Source organism: Pygocentrus nattereri, chromosome 3 (assembly GCF_015220715.1).
Source record: "Pygocentrus nattereri isolate fPygNat1 chromosome 3, fPygNat1.pri, whole genome shotgun sequence".
NCBI classification, from domain to species: domain Eukaryota; kingdom Metazoa; phylum Chordata; class Actinopteri; order Characiformes; family Serrasalmidae; genus Pygocentrus; species Pygocentrus nattereri.
Window position 1 is genome coordinate 37,370,753 of NC_051213.1, and position 19,062 is coordinate 37,389,814.

General features: G+C 38.0%; 1 protein-coding gene across 11 annotated transcripts in view; it reads right to left on the reverse strand.

Moving 5' to 3' along the window:
- Window positions 1-7,424: 7,424 nt before the first annotated feature.
- The window catches only part of kcnc3b (potassium voltage-gated channel, Shaw-related subfamily, member 3b), a 105,236-nt gene continuing 93,598 nt past the window's right edge, over window positions 7,425-19,062 (reverse strand). For 5 of the 11 annotated variants that reach the window (XM_017700777.2, XM_037537239.1, XM_037537238.1 and 2 more), the window contains one exon: window positions 7,425-14,557. In XM_017700777.2, coding sequence (XP_017556266.1) covers window positions 14,544-14,557 — 14 coding nt within the window. In that variant the 3' untranslated portion in view covers window positions 7,425-14,543. Of the gene's footprint in view, window positions 14,558-15,136; window positions 15,173-16,504; window positions 18,950-19,062 lie in introns of those variants that run through there. The other 6 variants (XR_005130116.1, XM_037537236.1, XM_017700771.2 and 3 more) reach the window with 4 other exon arrangements.

Genomic DNA, 19,062 nt, shown 5'->3' on the forward strand with positions numbered 1-19,062 from the left:
AGTATTTCAAACTAAATAATACAGAAATTAGTTTCATTCCATTAAATTAGTTGTTTTCACTATGCATTTACTCTTTTCCACCAGAGAGACAGCACATGTAAAATACTTGCACTATATGCCCAAAAGTATGTAGACAACTGACCTTGTTGAACATCCTGATCGTTCGCTCATCAGTGCACTGTGACATGTTTTCAAATAACTGGAAATGAGAAATTTGGCCTGAAACTGCATAGATTTATAGATCCAGTGCATCATTTTGTCCACCAGGTGTCATACATGTGCACTGGTATTAATACGAACCCATTTCTGGTACAGCTGACAGCAGAGCTTCATCGCTTCAGAAAGTTTTGTTTTGTTTTGCTATCAAGTAAAGTCAGCTTTTAGCACACTAAAAGACTAAAAGTGCTGTTCAATAAAATCAAATAATTTCAAAATAAAATAAAAATAGTAAATGCAAAAATGATTAATAATGAACAAATGAATAAGTGAAAAGTAACAAAATGCAGTAAAATATAAAATGAAACTTGAGAAAGAATTTCAATGATTTAGTACACGTTAAAAACACACAAATGTCTGGATGAAAAAAAATGGATTTAAAATTCCTATTGCAGAGGAATGATTTTAAAAAGTTCATTTTTTGGGGGGCTACCCCCCAAAATCACCTTCTGAGCCAGGACCATGGAATAATTATTCAGGTTTAGATACTCTGACTGTGATTAATCCAGGTTCAGATACTCAGACTGTAATTAATCTGAGTTTAGATACACAGATTGTGATTAATTCAGGCTCAGATACTCAGACTGTAATTAATCTGAGTTTAGATACACAGATTGTGATTAATTCAGGCTCAGATACTCAGATTGTAATTAATCTGAGTTTAGATACACAGATTGTGATTAATTCAGGCTCAGATACTCAGACTGTAATTGATCTGAGTTTAGATACACAGAATGTGATTAATTCAGGCTCAGATACTCGGATTGTAATTAATCTGAGTTTAGATACACAGATTGTGATTAATTCAGGCTCAGATACTCAGACTGTAATTAATCTGAGTTTAGATACACAGATTGTGATTAATTCAGGCTCAGATACTCAGACTGTAATTGATCTGAGTTTAGATACACAGAATGTGATTAATTCAGGCTCAGATACTCAGATTGTAATTAATCTGAGTTTAGATACACAGATTGTGATTAATTCAGGCTCAGATACTCAGACTGTAATTAATCTGAGTTTAGACACACAGACTGCGATTAACCCAGGTTTAGATACTCTGACTGTGATTAATCCAGTTAAAGAGCTGTTAAAGAACCCGCATCTCACACTCTTTGTATCTTTATATCGTCTGCTTATGATGGTTGTATAGTTTTGTGTACCAAAAACAGTCATATTTCCTTTTCACAAGACCAGTTCAGAACCTCTCTATACCCTTTAGAATTAACCAGGCTGTCTTTGTTACTGTGCCTTTACAACTGCTATGTAGTATAGCATATTAAGAACTGTTTTGATTTGCTGTCCTTTACTGTCTTTCATTTAAAAATCAGCCTGGGCTGAAACACTCAATATAGCTTGTACGGAAGCCCTAAAGGACCATGGATTGGCAGGGATTTTTACTCTGTTTTTTGGTTTGTTTTCAACAGATGTTGTTTTCTTGAGATATTTATGCCACCATCATGACATAATGACTTATCTCAATGTCAATTATGGTGTGGTAATGATCTAAGTAACTTGAAATCTCAAAAAAAACTGAATAATGACATAAATATCACAAGACCTTGAAAAAACAAATGAAAAAAAGCCATTTTCATGGGCTAAAAAACATGACGTTTCCATACTGTTGTTCCTTGTGGTTGGTTGTGTGCAAACTTTATATGAATTTGGCTTCAGCATGTGGTACTTCATTTTCTTACATATTAAGCTTGCATACCTCTATAAAGAAAGAACTGTGTGATCTTCAGTTGCAGAGCCACTAGTTAAAACACTGTGAGCTTTTTGTAATGCTGAATATTTTTTGAGAAATGGTTGCCATACAAATGAACTGATCCAGTTCTTTACCCTGTTACTTTAAGGGTAAGGGGCTTGCCTATGCTCTTGACAAAGATTTGGGTGCTCACTTGAGGAAGGCATAATCTAATGCTCTTCAAAAACTGCCCATGTGTCCATGGTGAAAATTTATATGGCTGTTCTTTTAATCTTCAAGAGAGACCCAACCCCCCCAGCCCCCCCAGATTGTGTGTCTCAATCTGGCATTGTCTCTATGTTGGTTGCGATGTGGTGGTGGACTTGGTAATAGGATGAGAGAGATGTAGTGGAGGACAACACAAGCAGTGGTCTTCCTACAAGAAGCCAGAAAAAATGTCTGAAAAAAAGTTAAGCACCTCGCTTTGATCCATAACCCCATCTTTCTATCTCTCTGGGGGACAAGCACAGATTATTTCCCCCTCCATTTTGTATGTTGCCCTCTGGCCTTCCTTGTGCACATTTCACCTACCAGCCTTCGTCACACCTCATCTGCAGCGATGATCAGGGACAAGATATCTCAGTTAGCCTGAAAACTTACGTCCAAAGATGAGGTTTGTCCAACAGAAATGTACCTCAGCTCTTTTCCTATTGGAGAAGCTACACTTTGGGCCTACTTATCTAGCTAAACTGAGAAATCCTGCTTTGTGGAGTACCTGTTCAGATTTTGAACCAATAACCTTCTGACTGTGGAGGCACAGTATTCACCAGCAAGCCACAGGATCACATGTCAGCACATGGGATGACAGGCAAAATTCATGCCTTTATGCAGACCTGAACTCACAATCTTCAGCTCTCAGCAGCATAGCTTCTACTCCTGAGATACAAAACCATATGACAGGCAAGTGTTTTTTGCATTGAAAATTCCCTTGGTTGTGATGTGATGATGCTGGTGAGGGAGTAACACTGAAGCAAAGAGCACACGCTGTAGTCTTCCATCCAGAAGAAAACCAGTAGTAAAACATGATTTCAGCCAAAACTCTTGTTCCTAGACAGTTCTCGCCAACATCTCCAACATCCTCTCTGCATCGGGCAAAGGTTGCTTCATGTAGGCTGCGTTTTTTTTCTCAACCATGAATGGGATTTGCATCAGTAACCTTTGCTCTGTCAAGGCATTACTTATTCCTCCCAGGACTTGTGTTTTTATACACTGTTTCCATCTTCACAGTGAACAGCCCTGTGGCTCGCTGGTGCCCTTTGTGTCCTACTGGTTGCTGTACCATAAGACCTGCAGGGGGCAGTGCCTTCAGCAATAATGCAAGCAGATAAGCAAATGGGGGAGCCAGAGCCAACCATGTATAACTGATTATTTGATGAATCAGTTACATAATTTTTATTAAGCCTGTCAGACTATTTTAAATTATTCCTTTTAAAATCTGATATCACACATATATAGTACTGTGCAAAAGTCTAACACCATCCTATCATTCAATTTTCAGTCAAAATGGCCATTAAGTAAATGTGCTTCACTTTTCACTATCAGAAAAAAGCAGGAAGCACATTTAACAGAACATTGCACAAAATTTATATTAAAAAAAAATATTAAATCTATCAATACTGAACTTGTCCACTTGTTACTTCTGTAACACTCTAACTCCATCCATCCTTCAAGCTAAGTCCTCCCAACAGAAGCTGCTTCCAAAGGAGTCTCTGACATTATGTTCACCTTCAAAGAGACCGTAACATTCACACAGTCACACCTTACAAAGTTGTGCTTCGCGCCCATCATGGCTAATGGAGATTAAAATGGCTATTTTTTCTGAATAGATTAGGTATAAACATGGGGAAAAGATAAGTCTAAAGAATTATTAAAAGCTACAAAGAAAGTGGGACTCCTAACAACCGTGCACGATCATAAAAAAAACAGCAATTGAAACTTTCATTGTTCAAAGAGAGGAGAATATCACGCTCCACTCGTGCTTCACATATGAGAAAGGATGTGTAGCAGTCACAATGTTACTGATAAAAATTTGCACTAGAACATGAAACTGGAGACCGGTGTTCTCTGTGTTCATCACTGAATGTGTTTGGATGTTTGGAATTACTCAGTTTGTGAGAAGCAGAACATAAAATCAACTTCTAAGACTGCAAACATATCCCCTGAAACAGGAAGTACCAAATAATTGCACTTTGTAGTTCTACAATTACAAACTGTAGTGTATCTGTTTCTCTACATATTTTGTTAGTCCCCTTTTACCCTGTTTTTCAGGACCTCCACAGGACCACCACAGAGCAGGTATTGTTCTGGTGGTGGATCACTGATATGGCGGTGATGAGTTAGTGTATGTTTGATGTTTGCTGGTACAAGTGGATCAGTCACAGCAGGGCTGCTGGATTTTTTAAACACTGTGTCCACTCAGTGTCCATTTTATTAGACACTCCTACCTTTTTGGTCCACCTGTAAAGATGTAGATGTAGATGTAAAGTCAGAGAGAGTACCTCATCTATTGCTGCAAAGTTTGCGTCCGTCATCCTCTATAACACACAGACTTACACACCACTCAACACCACTTACCGGCACTTACATCTGCTCTATATATCTTGCCCATTATTGTATATACTGTGTAAATACTCTACCTGTTCATAAGTACATACTTATCCCCCTTCATATTTATAACCTGTTCATAGTAATTTATACCCCCTCATATTTATAACCTGTTCATAGTACTTTATACCCCCTCATATTTATAACCTGTTCATAGTACTTTATACCCCTTCATATTTATAACCTGTTCATAGTACTTTATACCCCTTCATATTTATAACCTGTTCATAGTACTTTATAACCCTTCATATTTATAACCTGTTCATAGTACTTTATAACCCTTCATATTTATAACCTGTACATTCTTGTTTATAACCTGTATAACCCCCTCCATGTTTATACCCCCTCATATTTTTTTTTACCTGTATATACTATACTTACTGTACATCGTAAGATATATATTTATATTGCTGCTAAGCACTTCTGGATGGATGCAAACTGCATTTCGTTGCTTTGTACCTGCGACATACGCAATGACAATAAAGTTGAATTCTATTCTATTCTATTCTAATTCTCTAGTCCTTCTTCAGTGGTCACAGGACACTGTTGACTGGATATTTTTGGTTGGTGGACTATTCTCAGTCTAGCAGTGACACTGAGGTGTTTAAAAACTCCAGCAGCACTGCTGTGTCTCATCCACTCATACCAGCACAACACACACTATCACACCACCACCACGTCAAAGCAGTGCTGAGAATAATCCACCACCAGGTAATGGTACCTGCTCTATTGTTGTCCTGTGAGGGTCCTGACCACTGAAGAAAAGGGTTGTAACAAAGTATCAGAGAAACAGATGTACTACATTCTGTAATTGTAGAACTACAAAGTGCACCTGTATAGTAAGTGGAGCTGATAAAATGGACAAAGAGTGCAGATACAATGAGGTGCAGAGCTGGTCAGCCCTATATGCTCACTATGCATTTTAAAGGTCCCGCAAATTACGCAAGGGCCCCGCCTCCCCCTTGTGTCAAGAATGAGAGGATGAACCGTAACAACTTGTCAGGTCACGAAAACTGGGGGCAGTTTGAATGGGCCTGATGCAGCTGATAAAATGAATAATAGTATGATCCACAATAGTATTATCCAATTGGGTTATTACATGTTCTGTATAGGTCTACTTATTCTTAGAGCAACAGACACAGATCAAATTGTGTTGAAGGAGGGAGAACTGCAGTGGGAGCACTAGGGTGCAGAGGTTTTGGGTGTGATTGTGTGGCAACTGCATAGTTTAAATGACTCAGGGGTCAGATAGGACGCCCCAGGGAGGTCAGGACTGGATCTAAGGAGGTGTACTTAATGAAATGGTGTTCAGCGTATATTGCTGCCTCCTGTTTCAAAGCAAGGAACTGCCCCAAAAAAAGAACCAACACACATTTATTTAAAAATATGACATCAATTTAACATTTTATTGAACTGAGTCTTCAATTTTTCTTTTTTTGTTTTTTTTTTACATAATCCGTTCATGACTTTGTTAAGCCCGTTCTTGAGTATCTGCTCCAAAATGCTCCATTTCCTGTCAGACACGGAGTCAAGCTGCCAACTGGGCTTCACATTCATTCTCTTTTTAAGTCTCATTTTTCAAAATGCGACAGGTGTTTCCACTTCAGTGATATGTTTCTTGATATGTTCTGACAATTGGAAAAGAAACTGCACAGACATTCCAATGTAAAGGTACAGGTTTTGCATGAGCTACACTTAATAAGCCATCGCTTGCATAAAATAAATGTTGGCATTCGTTTTTTTGTGTCACAGTCACTTTGGAACCTGGAACCTTCGCTAGCTGTGGTTCACCCTGTGTCTCAGCAATACATGATTGCATTGAAGTGTTTGCGGTTGTGTGATATATCTATGGTGCCCCTTTGTAAATGCATCGTCACTCATTTTTTGGGTAGTTGCATGTGATGTCTGCCTAAAAATGAAAAAAAAAAAAAAACTATTGTGATTGTACGTGTGCAATCATGAGTACTCTAATAAGTAGGTTCCCAAATCAGTCCTAACAGGCAGTCAGCGCCGGTTCTATCTAATAAGCAAAATAAGCAGTCCCATGGATCTGGGGCCTATTTAATGAAGCTGGCTCAACTTAGGGTTTCTGACTGGGACAAACACAGATGCAGTTAATTCATTACACAACAGTTTAGATACTCAGGCTGTGATCAATGACCATGCTTCTGCACATGAAAGCATGATGTTTATAGCGTGAAACAGGAGTTATCGCTAAAAAAAGAAAAAGAAATCATAATACCTAAATATGTAGAAAATGAAGCTTTTATAATGGTCCAAAAGCAATGCTGTCGCCACTGTTACCAGGGTTGCTCAAGTTAAGGCTAATATTAGCTGGGTAAGGAAGAAATACTGCATTCTAAGACAGGCTCCTGGATCAAAAATCCTAAGAAGGCATTTCATAGAAATGCTTCTACTGTATAGCACTTTGCTTAAAACGTAAAGTGCATTACAAACAAAATTCATTATTATTGTTATTATCTGTAATTTAAATTTTCAATTTATTAGCACCTCAAATGAACATCCAATCATCAGTAATACATAAATTAGCTGGTTTTAATGTATATAATTTAGATGACAATGGGCCACATTCACCAATATCTTGCAAAGTTTTTGTTCTTGAGAAAAGTCCTAAGAAAAGTTCTGTTCTTAAAGCGCAGAATTGTTCAAATGGGGATCCCCCACCCCCCCAAAAGACTAGAGCCAGGCCTTCATGCAGTCCATAATCGTGTTCGAGCCAGAAATGTGAGCTGACTGAAGGCCCTTGGGGACTGAATTGGGAATCTGCACTACTACATACATGCCTATGGGGTCAAAGACATACACACACACAAAGGGGAAGATGGTAACCAAAATATAATGTGGTTATCAATCACTTTAATCATATGAATTACTGATCATGTTGATTGATCGCGAGGGCTGGCAGTGGTCAGTGGTGAAGATTGCATATCCTTATTTCAAGTACATCAAATCAAATTCTTCAGTACACACAGAAACTGATGATTAAGTCACCAGACAGAACAGCAGGCACAGAAAGAAGACACAGTGAATCAAAAAACCAAAAAATTAAAAAATTAAAAATACAAGCAGACTGATCATTCCCAAAGAAAGAATTTTTAACAGGGCAGTGTACGTAAGTCTGGGTTTGCATCAGCAACAAGTTCAACTTATCACGTAATGCAAGCGAAAGAAAGATTGCACTTAGTCCCGAGAATAACACCATATTTATGGTCACGAAGTAAAGCATCAAGCTTCTGTGTGTATGTGTGAGTGTGTTTTCTTCTTCTTGCTGGAAGTACGTTCTAAAATATTCATAACGCTTCTCTTTGCGACCCTCAGACCAAAGTGGTTTAATGCCTACTAAAATAAGACCAAAAAAAAAAAAAAGAACACAGTCATGAAAACAAACATATTTTAGTATTAAAACAAAAGCACAGATCCACAATATACACTCTTTATAAAATATGAATCATTCAGTAAGTTAAGACATAAAAATGTTCAAAAATACAAAGTAAAGCTTTTGAAAATAAAACAAAATCACTCATAGATTCACTTCAAAGAAATACTCCAGCTTTTTTTAAACCTAATTTCTCATTATCATCAGTGTTGGGGGTATTACTTGAAAAAGTAATCCATTACAACTTACTGATTACTTCTCTCACAATGTAATGGAATTACTTTACTTCCAAGTTACTCTCTAAAACCCATACACATCTGTGTCAATCACAGTAAACCAATCACAGTGAATGCTATTCAAAAAGCACGAAATAACCAATCACAGTAAATGTTTAAAAAGCACGTCAGTATCCTTGCCTTTGAACAAGCGAGCCAGCTATGCTTTATTGAAACGGCTGATGTTGTTTAAAAACTGGGAAACTAATCATTATAAACAGATCAACAACAGCTGAATTAAAATCTTTATGAATTGAACATAAAGCTTACAGAAGTGTTACTGAACAAAAAGGAAGTCAGGCCTGTTTGGGTGAGGTTTTTACTCTTTATCCATCAGTCTCATATTAGCATGATTAGACAGCCAGCTGTCATACAAGGACAGGCACATATAATCTACATAGAGGAAATTTATGCTTTAAATGCATCACATGTAGCTCCAGCACCCCCCTGAGGGAGAAGCGGCTTAGAAGATGTGTGTGTGTGTGTGTGTGTGTGTGTGTGTGTGTGTGTGTGTGTGTGTGCGCGCATCACATTTAATATTCTCATATAATATTCTCTTAGAGAAATGAGTAACACAAGTAATGTAATCCCTATTAAATGAGTAACTGTAATGTGATTACAAGAATTTAAACTGTAGTAAGTTCATTTGTTACAGGAAAAAGTAACTACATTACTGTAACATGTTACATTGATCCACATTACCCCAACACTGACTACCATGGGCAATACTGTCTCTGTATTGTGGACTCAATACACACTTATAATAGAAACCATTTGGGTGGGGGGGGTTGAGCAATTGTCTCTTTTATTCATTACAGTGAAACATTAAATTATCGTCAGTGGTTTTCAACCTGCTGTGGCAGGTAGGTGTTAGGCTTAAAAACACTGGAGCATTCCTTTAAGGGTTGTAAATGTTTCTTCCAGTATGTCAATGAACTCACGAAGCAAAAGATCTATCAAACACACAACTGATTTCTGTGTATTCATATATAAATATATCAAATATCTCTCATAGCAGCATCTACAAACCTCATACACACTCTGAAACACACACACACCGTCCCTTGAAAATTTCACCTTACCCTGTCTGCTTCTTACTCATTTTTACTTTCTTATTCTTGCTTCTGCTACTGTCTCTCCACTCTCTGTCTGTCTGTCTGTCTCTCGTTCTGTTTCATTTGCTTGGAACACTGGGATATGTTTACATCAGGTTTAATGTACAGCACTGGAGATTCTAGAATGAATGAGATAGCCAGGCATGATTATTCTGTCCTTTAATGGAAATGAAGCTGCATTAGCTGCAGAGCTGCGTTCTGAAGTCACAAAAACCAACATGTCAATTCAGCCTAAAGCTGTTTAGCCCCACCCAGTTATGCAGAAGTTATAATGAGTGTTTCGTTTCCGCCAAGGCTGCTTTTTGAGCACAAAACACAACAGCCAATCAGAACAGAGATCATTTACACGTCAGTCTTAAAGTGACACAAAGTCTAACAAAAGAGAGGCTAAAAAAATAGTAATGTAAAAATAAATTCTGCCTGTTTTTGGTACATAAACCCACAGATATACTACATGAACCACAGGGGAAAAACTGAAGTAACTGAAGGAAATGCAAAATATGCACCCTTACATTGTTCAAAGCTTCAAAAGATTCAAACTTTTGCATTTCACTACAAAATGCTCTGTAGGAAACCAAAGGTGTTTCTTCTATGGCATACCAAGGAACCCTTATTTTTAAGAATGTAAATGCTGCTTTGCTACAGCTAGTCTTGCAAGTCAGACTCCTGGGAGAGTTTAAAAAAAAATGACCACATAACGTGGCCTAGAACTGCCATCTCATCAAGAAGAGGCCTTCTGACTGACATGAAAAACAACCAGTCACATCCTGTGATTTTGGCACAGAATGTATGGAGAGGTGACTGTGAAAATCCCACAGTCCTTGTTAGCTGCGTTCCAAAAACCAGGTTGCAGCCGAGAAAAAGGGGGCTCTCGGTAGGACTGTCCTATGAATGCTCCTCATTTGTATTACTTAATGCAAAAGGAAACGGTCCACCAAGGCCGCTTTGTGACATCAACAGAAAGGAGCTTCTTCGAAAAAAAAAAAATCATAGAAAAAATACTGTTGATGGCAAACAAAACTTGGCTGTGAACCATGTAATATATATATATATATATATATATATATATATATATATATATATGAGAGTAAGAGCAGGTGCATTCCACACCCTGCAGTCAATTAGGTCCCCAGACACACAACTAAAGAAACAGTGTTTGGTATATTTTATTATATATTTTACTGGCCTTTTTAAACACACTGTAGTAGTTGGTTTCATCTGTCTGAGCTCTCTTGGGGTCAGATGTGTGCGCAGAAGTGCACAGAAGACCATGAAGGATATTCTGGTAGCATCTTTGAAAATGTCAGTATGTACCCTGCATTTCTTGGCCGTATTCGAGGGATCTTTCTGATTGGTGGTGTTCTGATAACGGTGTCCACCTGAACTGCAGGCTAGCTTTTCAAATGTCATAATGTCCAGTATGCAGGTGTTTGCTATCGCTGACTACCTTCCCGTTTAATTGTGAGTGAACACTGCATGGCGTGTCACGGACAGCCAACCAGAACGCATATGATGAAATCCCCTTAGTTGTGGCCAGATATGTGAGCAGAAGATATGTACTCTTTTTCCATGTGGGCGGAGCATCTGAGGCTGAGACTACACACCTAACCCATCTCTAACCACAGCAACCAAAACATTAACTTTATCCTCTTGCACTGCATCTACTAAACTGGAGATGAAAAAATGCATTTCATGCTTTTTGATGTTCAAGTTTTCATTTCATCGCCACTAAGAGCTAAACACACGCAACCAAAATACATTGCTACAGAGATCTGCAGACTGCTACATTAGAAGATCAATGGTCAGTAACCGAAAAGTGAAAACAAGTGCTGAATTCATTTCAATATTCTGATTTCCAGAGTGAATCATAAGCCCATGTAACCACCCATTTGGCCCGATTCAGGCCCAATTCCAACTCACTATTGAGCCACAACAGCCAACCACCGCATTAAGCAATTCATCTGTAAGAGAATCACTGTACACTCTAGGGTTAACAGTGCTGCCCGGTGCTAAATCTCTTCAATTCTCTATGAGTTAGCCTTAGTAGCCTTCAAAAGAATGGAGCATTGGCCCAAGGGCAGGACAGCATGCCCCTGGTCTGAGGGAAGACTTTTCTGGAAGAAAGCACACATCAAGATTAGCAAGAAGGAGGAAGCTTCTTTCCCACCAGCTCCACGCTTCATCTACATTCTTAAAAACAAAAGTTCCTAAATGGTTCTTGGCCTGAGTGCGCAGTTCTAGGAAAAAAACTCTGATTTGTGCAGAAGCTTTAACCAGGTTCCTCATATTAAATGGCTTTTAAACACCCATCCACTGGAACCCAAAGCATGGCATCACTCCAAAGAACCCTTTCTGGCACTTTCATTTGTAAGAGCGTAGTTTAATATTGCTGCTTTAGTTGTCGTAAACCTCAGACGTTAAGACAAACCCCAGGCCTGTTATTCCGACTTGGGCTCATGAATCGTACTGAAATATGGAGAAAGTGAAAGACGGAGAGACAGACAAAAGGACAGACAGGCAGACACAAACGCAGACGGAGAGACGTTTGGAGTGTCGGCACACTCTGACTTTCCGTTTTTATTTTTTTCACCTGAGACTAGATGAACAGCCGCCTATGCCCAAAAGAACACCCATATACTGCATCTGTTGAGAGTCGTTTTTTTTCACCCAGCTACAATCTCCGCTCAGCAAACATTCCTATTATTGTTCTTCTTATTATTATTGCCGATGAGAGATACTCGACTCAAACTGCGTTAATGAGATGCTATATTTTTTGCCTTGAAAGCATGCTGGGAAAGAGGCTGGCTTACAGAGGGTTCTAGTATCAGCACCACTGTTGCCATGGCTACAGAAGAAGCAGCTAGAGCCGGAAAATAAATAAATAAATAGTAATATTCTACAACCGGACACTTCTTCCACACAGTATCTTCCCGCGTTCGGACACTAACTGGACAACAGCTCACACACCTATGCCTGCACATATGCATCCGTGAGACGAGTGAAGTCAACATGTAACATGAAACAAGTCATAATACACGGGGGCAGTACGTAGCGGTGGGATTTTGGTGGGATTTTTAAGTTTTTTTTTCTTTTTGTCCTTAAACTAATAAAACATAGTTCAACGTGTATCTTGCAGTCATACATATACTTCAATATTTATTCACATTTTCTTACTATTTCAAAACAAAATATAGCTCTTTTTAATATAATCTTTTTTTCTTAAATTCATTGCATATCATCTTTTTTATTCATTAGTTTTTAGAATAATAATTATGATTTTTTTGTATTTCTTGCCCTCCTCACTTCATCTAAGGGCTTGCAGAAAAATACAGTCATGCAAAGTACTCATGCTGGTAAACAAAATTACAAAAATGCATTTTCTGATAATTTTTTTTCTTTCTATCTCTCCTTTGTTTTTGTTTTTTTTGAAGTCCTCCCATCTTTTTCTTTGGATCTCCACATTTCCACTGTCCAGTCTGCAATGGACTGCTTCATTATTCCATTTGCTTCCTTCATTTGTGTTTTTTCAGAAGTTCTTTAATTAGGGGCCCAAGCACCAAAGGTGCTGGAATCCTTTTTGTTTTCTTTTCTTTTTTTGTCTTTTACTTTTTTCTCTCAGTCAGTCAGTGTGGCAGTTGTGGTGTCACTGGGGTAGCTTTTCTGGATACAGTTTTATTGTTGCATTGGGATGCTTCTCACCAGCACTGCATCCACTTCTCTCCGCGTCCCCACCCCACTTATCAAAATATGTATTTGTTTCTTTTTGTACATTTATTCTTAGCATGTTTTTAAGTGCCCTCTCCTTGCAGTCAATTAAGCAGAACAAATTGCAATAGTCATAATTAAAAGAAAGAGAGGGGAATGGAAAAGAAAAGAGAGAGAGAGAGAGAGAGAGAGAGATTGAGAGGGTGGGGGATCTGTTCACACCTTCAAAGGTCTTCAAAGCACTGAGATACCCTTAAGCTGTCTTCACTAACAGTTTAGCATGCACACTTTATTGGTCCAAGTTTTCGTTCTGTCAGTCTAGATGATGTGGCAGTGGATCAGTCAAGTGTTTGATTGTGGGCACGTGTTCACTACGGCAGCATAAGCTCTACTACTAAAAACTGATTTTGAAAAAAATCGATCAAGTATTAACGTTTAGGGCAGGAAATGCAAACTTCTTCAAGCTCAGCGGCTGTCCGGTCACTCTTGAGCTTGGCAGAGGTCTGAGAGCACTCGGTGTCCTGCTACACCTGGCAGATTGGATGACCTGTGTGCATGGAAAGGGAGAATGAAATCTTAACGGTCTGCTGTACAGAAGTTAACCAGGAAACACGTCCTCAGATAAAGCATTTGGACTGTATTTGGTCTCTGTGGAAGGCTTTGGTCTGGTGGCGTAAATGATTCGAAGTTGCCTTTCTTGAACCAATGAAAAACAATGGAAGACTGTGTCAGAATAGCAACCATATATCTGATAAACACAGGTCATCAATCTCTGAGAGGAGGGAAGGGATGTGCAACTGCTGGGTTGATGTTCTGGTAGACGAAAATCTACTTTCCATAGTCAAGATCCAGTGGTATGCTAACAACCTTGGAAATGCTAATGGAGGTTGGAGTACTGAAGCAGGTTAGTGCATGACCAAGCCATTATTAGTCAGTCTGTGCAAACTGTCAATAAATATCAAAGTCTCTAAAAAGTTTGCTGGCGAGTTTCCCCCACCAACAAATGCTACAAATTGTTAGCAGAGATGCTACATGGTTACTCTAGCTTGGTCCATAATTTTCAGACATAAAACAACACACATCCAGAACTCCAGGCCACAGATTAGCATGGCAGCTGGAACATCCTGGCGCTTCAATCTTGTACGGCAGACATAATGCATTTTGGAATGTTTTTGTTCATTTTTGATTGTTGTCATTTTTTTTCTTACTTTAGGAGTCATTCTCTTGAGACGTGAGTGAAACACTCAGTTTGCTGCAGTGTAAGAAGTCTTTCCGTAGAAAGAGGAGTGGGTCCGGAATTCCGAGAGGTTTCTTTGGTTACCGTGAGAAGATCCAGCCTCGGAACGTTCGATTCCCTTGCTCTTCCGGTCACCTCCTCTTGCCACGCTAACATTCCTCACGTATCACATCCGGAAGGATGCGGCTCTGTCCGCAAACTCAGAAAACAAAGACTAACTGCGTCTTCTTTAAAGAATCGGTGAATGCTAGAAACTTAACACTGTGGACAAAAGAGATAAACAATAGGTTAGACAAGAGCATCTGATATAATTAAAGAATAATTAAAACTTCAAAACTAACAATGTTAAGACCAGATGTGTTGCTTAAATAAACCATATGGAAAAAAATAGTGATGTACATATTGGTGGTGGAATTGATTTGAAATAATAATAATAATAAAAAGATATGAAATAAAAATATAGTTAAATATATTAAGCCTACATTATAAACAATGAACATGCACTTTACATTAGTGTGTAATGTATCTTTGAAGGGGTGCAAAACTCCAGTCCTGTTCTCAGTTAAATGTTAATGATGTTATTATAATGTCCATGCTCTACATTAAACTTTCATGATGTTATAAGACCTTGGATTTCAGTGTTACATTGATTATACAACCTTCACACATCATGATTTTTAAGGTATTTAACGTAAAGCAAATATTTACATCTTAAACCGCAAGAATGGAATAGTCCACCCCAGATACATTTAATACAATTTCATTAAACAATGCAGAACCACTGATAAAGGAAACTTATTAGTTAAAACTGACAACAGTAGAAAGCTGGGGAGGCTTTACCTGTCGATGACGGTTAAAGTTAAGCATGCGAAAGTTCTGTTAACAGATAATTCACTATTAACTGTAGTTTGTCATTCATGTATCACTGGATTTACTTTTTTTTACGATTTGTTAACACATGATGAAGAAGGTGAAGAGGAGAGTGGTGGAGAATCTCCGCTGAATTCACGTCACTAATGATAAACTGTATATTTATTTAATTGCTACTACTTGAGGTTCAGTTAATCTATTCATTGAAATTCTTAGAACAACAAAGTCAAACTAAACAACATCATTTTCATTTATTTGTGACACAGATGCATATATTATACAAAAAAAAAAATCACATTTAAAACTTGAATGTGCAGGTTTGCATATGTGACTGAAGAGCATGTGTTCATATGAAGGTGCAAAAGGGGGGATTAAATTTTTTTTTTAGATATTCCATGCAAAAGAAAACGGCAACATAATACACACACACATTGGTATGACTGCATTTGTGAGGACCATCACTTGTGTAATACTGTGCTATGATGCTAATCCGACACCTAAACCTAACCTTAATCTTAACCTCAGTAACCTAATGGCAAATATTTGTTAGTTATTTTTATGAGAGTTGAATTCGTGGAAAAGTTAGCAAAGGACCAGTAAAATGTCCTCACTTGAACACATAATGTCCATGTCTCCCTATCATCATGAGGATTTTTTCATAAAGGGCTAAAACATCTTCTAAAATATATTTCTGAGATATGTCCATGTCCTGTATCTAAATTCTGTTGTATTACAACAAATATGACACTAAACTTTACCAGAGTAACCAAAAAGTTTTTTTTTTTTCAAAGACATGGGAACCTGGTCCCCGCAAGCACCAAATACACACAAACACACAAGGCAAAAACACCAACAAAAGATTTACACAAAACACTGTACAAATTCACACAAAAACACCAAAGAGAACAACTATGACACCTCCCAGAATAACCAGCATACATAGAGAGAAATGCAGTACAGATCTTTTTAATGGGTATTCACATATATTGTATTGTATAGATACAGATATGTACATAAAGTTGTCAGGTGAAGCTAGTTAAATCTAGCTAGCAGTTTATGGGTTTCTAGAATAACACAGCAGCTTAAAGTAGCCTCATAGAGGGAGCACACATTGTCAACACAAACATGTTTGATTCGTTTCAAAGTGTCCTGACTGTGTTGTATCGGTTACAACAATATGGAATACACTTCACACAAAGAATTGAGATTTAAAATTCTCTACATGTTTTAAAACAAACAAAAAGTTTGTACAACTACATACTACAATAACAGGACAATATATATTTTTATATGTGTGTATATATATATATATATATATATATATATATATATATATATATATATATATATATATATATATATGGACATTGACTGGATGCTCACACATGGAGAACACCATTATCAACCAGTAGAGTAAAGCTCCTGTCTGGCTAATCACTGGAAATCAATAACTAAAAAACACTAAGACTTTGTTAGTGGAAAAAAAGCCTTAATCTCCGGATTCACAGCATTAAAAGGAGCTCTTACAGGCCCTGCCAGTCCGGGACTCCTGTTGTAAGGATGTGTGGGCAGTCCCCGGAAATCACTACTGCACTAAGAGCATCTTACGATCACCCATAAAACACACTGAGGTATTTCCCGTCACAGTATCAGATCTCCATATTAGGCTGGGAAAACTCAAGGAGAAGGTCCCCATTGCATCTGTTTGGGAAGACCGTGGCCCGGCTTTGCTGTGACTGGTGCCATGTTTAAAACAAAATGGCTCCTTTCTGCAGGTCTACAGTGTCGACTAATCGGCTAATTCTCCATTGGGAAACTAAATAACATTTAACGGTAATACACACTTAGTCACCTATAACCTATAGTTACAACTTTGCAATTATTGCAATATATTATTTTTCTTTTTCTCACTATTCCAAGGAAGCATTTTCTCAGAAATGGCTTTATTACATTAGTTTCTTCTCTTTTCTTTACTATTCTGGAAGCACTTGGTCAAATAGACCTGAATATTTTCTAGATTATTCTATCTACTGTAAAGAAACACAGATTTGTAACACTCATGTATATATCATATACAAATGAAACAATGTGAGGTAAAAATTAATGTTTTTAAAAATAAAAACAATCATCTTTGAAACACATTCAAAATATCAATAAAACAACAACAGGACATCAACAAGGACAAAGACCAACAAACCAGGAATGCTCTAGAGTTGCCATATATAGTCTTAAAATCAGCATATCTACTTCATACACTGATCATTGTTTTTATTTCCATTAAAAATATCTTATTTTTTCTGCACACATATTTACAAACAACACGTGCGCTTGAAGTATGCTTCCAGCATCATGAGTCTGAGTGGAATATTGCACATTTTGCATATACGTGTAGATGGTTGACATCACCATTGCAGATAAAACAATTCCTCTCCTGTTTTAACTTCAGTTTCACCCTAAAGACTAAGACAGGGACTGAACACTGAGCATGCAAGATGGTGAAATGAAATAAAGACAGCATGGAGATTTGGACTTACTTGAGGGCATTATGGTATTGGTGGTTTCAGATTGTGCAAGTTATGTGCAGGAAAAGAACATGTGGATATGATGTATAAAGGGAGCTGTAAGCATTTTAGTAATCAAAGCATTAAAAAAGGCTAAACTGAAAAAAGAAAAACGAGCCATTAGTAACATTTTTAGCTTCCTGAAGGTCGGGCAATGTGTATGTTTAGGCAATCACAGGATATGCAAAACAAAATATAACTATCTGGTGAAATATGTGAGTATATAATCGACTTACTAGACTGTCAACCTTACTAAACAAAAATAATACAATTGGAAAAATACTATAATTTATGCATATAGTTAAAGACTACACAAAATTTTGCATTAACATGTTATTATCTCATGAAAAAAAAGAAAAGCTTGCATAATGTTTATATATTATAGTGTATTCACTGCATTAAATTGACTGGTGTGCGTTGTTCAGTCCAAAGGGGAGTATGATGAATATTAGGAAATTGAAATGTGAGGATGAGGTTAATAAAATTCTGAGTTATTTTGATTTCCTTCACACTTGCACCATTCTTTCAAGTCTTTCTTTGGCAGCCTGTTTTATCTCTGTCTACTGATAACAATAGTGTGAGGAAAAATAGCTACGGTATATTAATACACACATATACTGTACTCTAAGGCTCGCGACTTAATCAGGTTAATCTGCATATTTGAATCTATATTCATTCAGCTAACCTCAGAAAAAATTCACATCGGTCCATCGGCTACAACCTGCTCTTTTCTTCTTTAATTCTACTAAATACAGGACAGAGTACTTATCTTCTCCAGTACAACTACTATAGGCATGCACCTGAAGCTGTGAGCGGAGAGGGTGAGGAGGCGGAGCTTCTTTCTACATTCAGGAACATTGGGTGGTTATTGCTATGGGTTTGAGTGTGAGACTGAGCTTCGGTTCGCATGCACACACACACACACACACACACACACACACACACACACACACACACACACACACACACACACACACACACACACGGCCTCCATCCTGTCTTCCTCTCCTCCTGTTCTCCTGTCCTGAGTTCTAGCAGTTGCGTGTTCTTTTTTTACGCACTCCTGGCTACAAAATGGAGGGGATGGGTGAGCGGCAGCGGCGCAGGGGTCCAGGGGCCTCATAGGGGTCATAGGGCGTGCTGGTGATGGGGGTTAGACGCAGTGACGACCCCGCCATTCCTGATATGTTGTTCAGGCTGCGAGACTTCTCATAGCCCGTGGCTGTCAGGCCAGGGTTCGTTTCGAACGTGGATGGTTTATTCACGGGATTGTATTTTCAGAGGGTTTACAGTGGGGTTAGTCATTTTGACCATTAAGGTGAAATTAAACAAAGT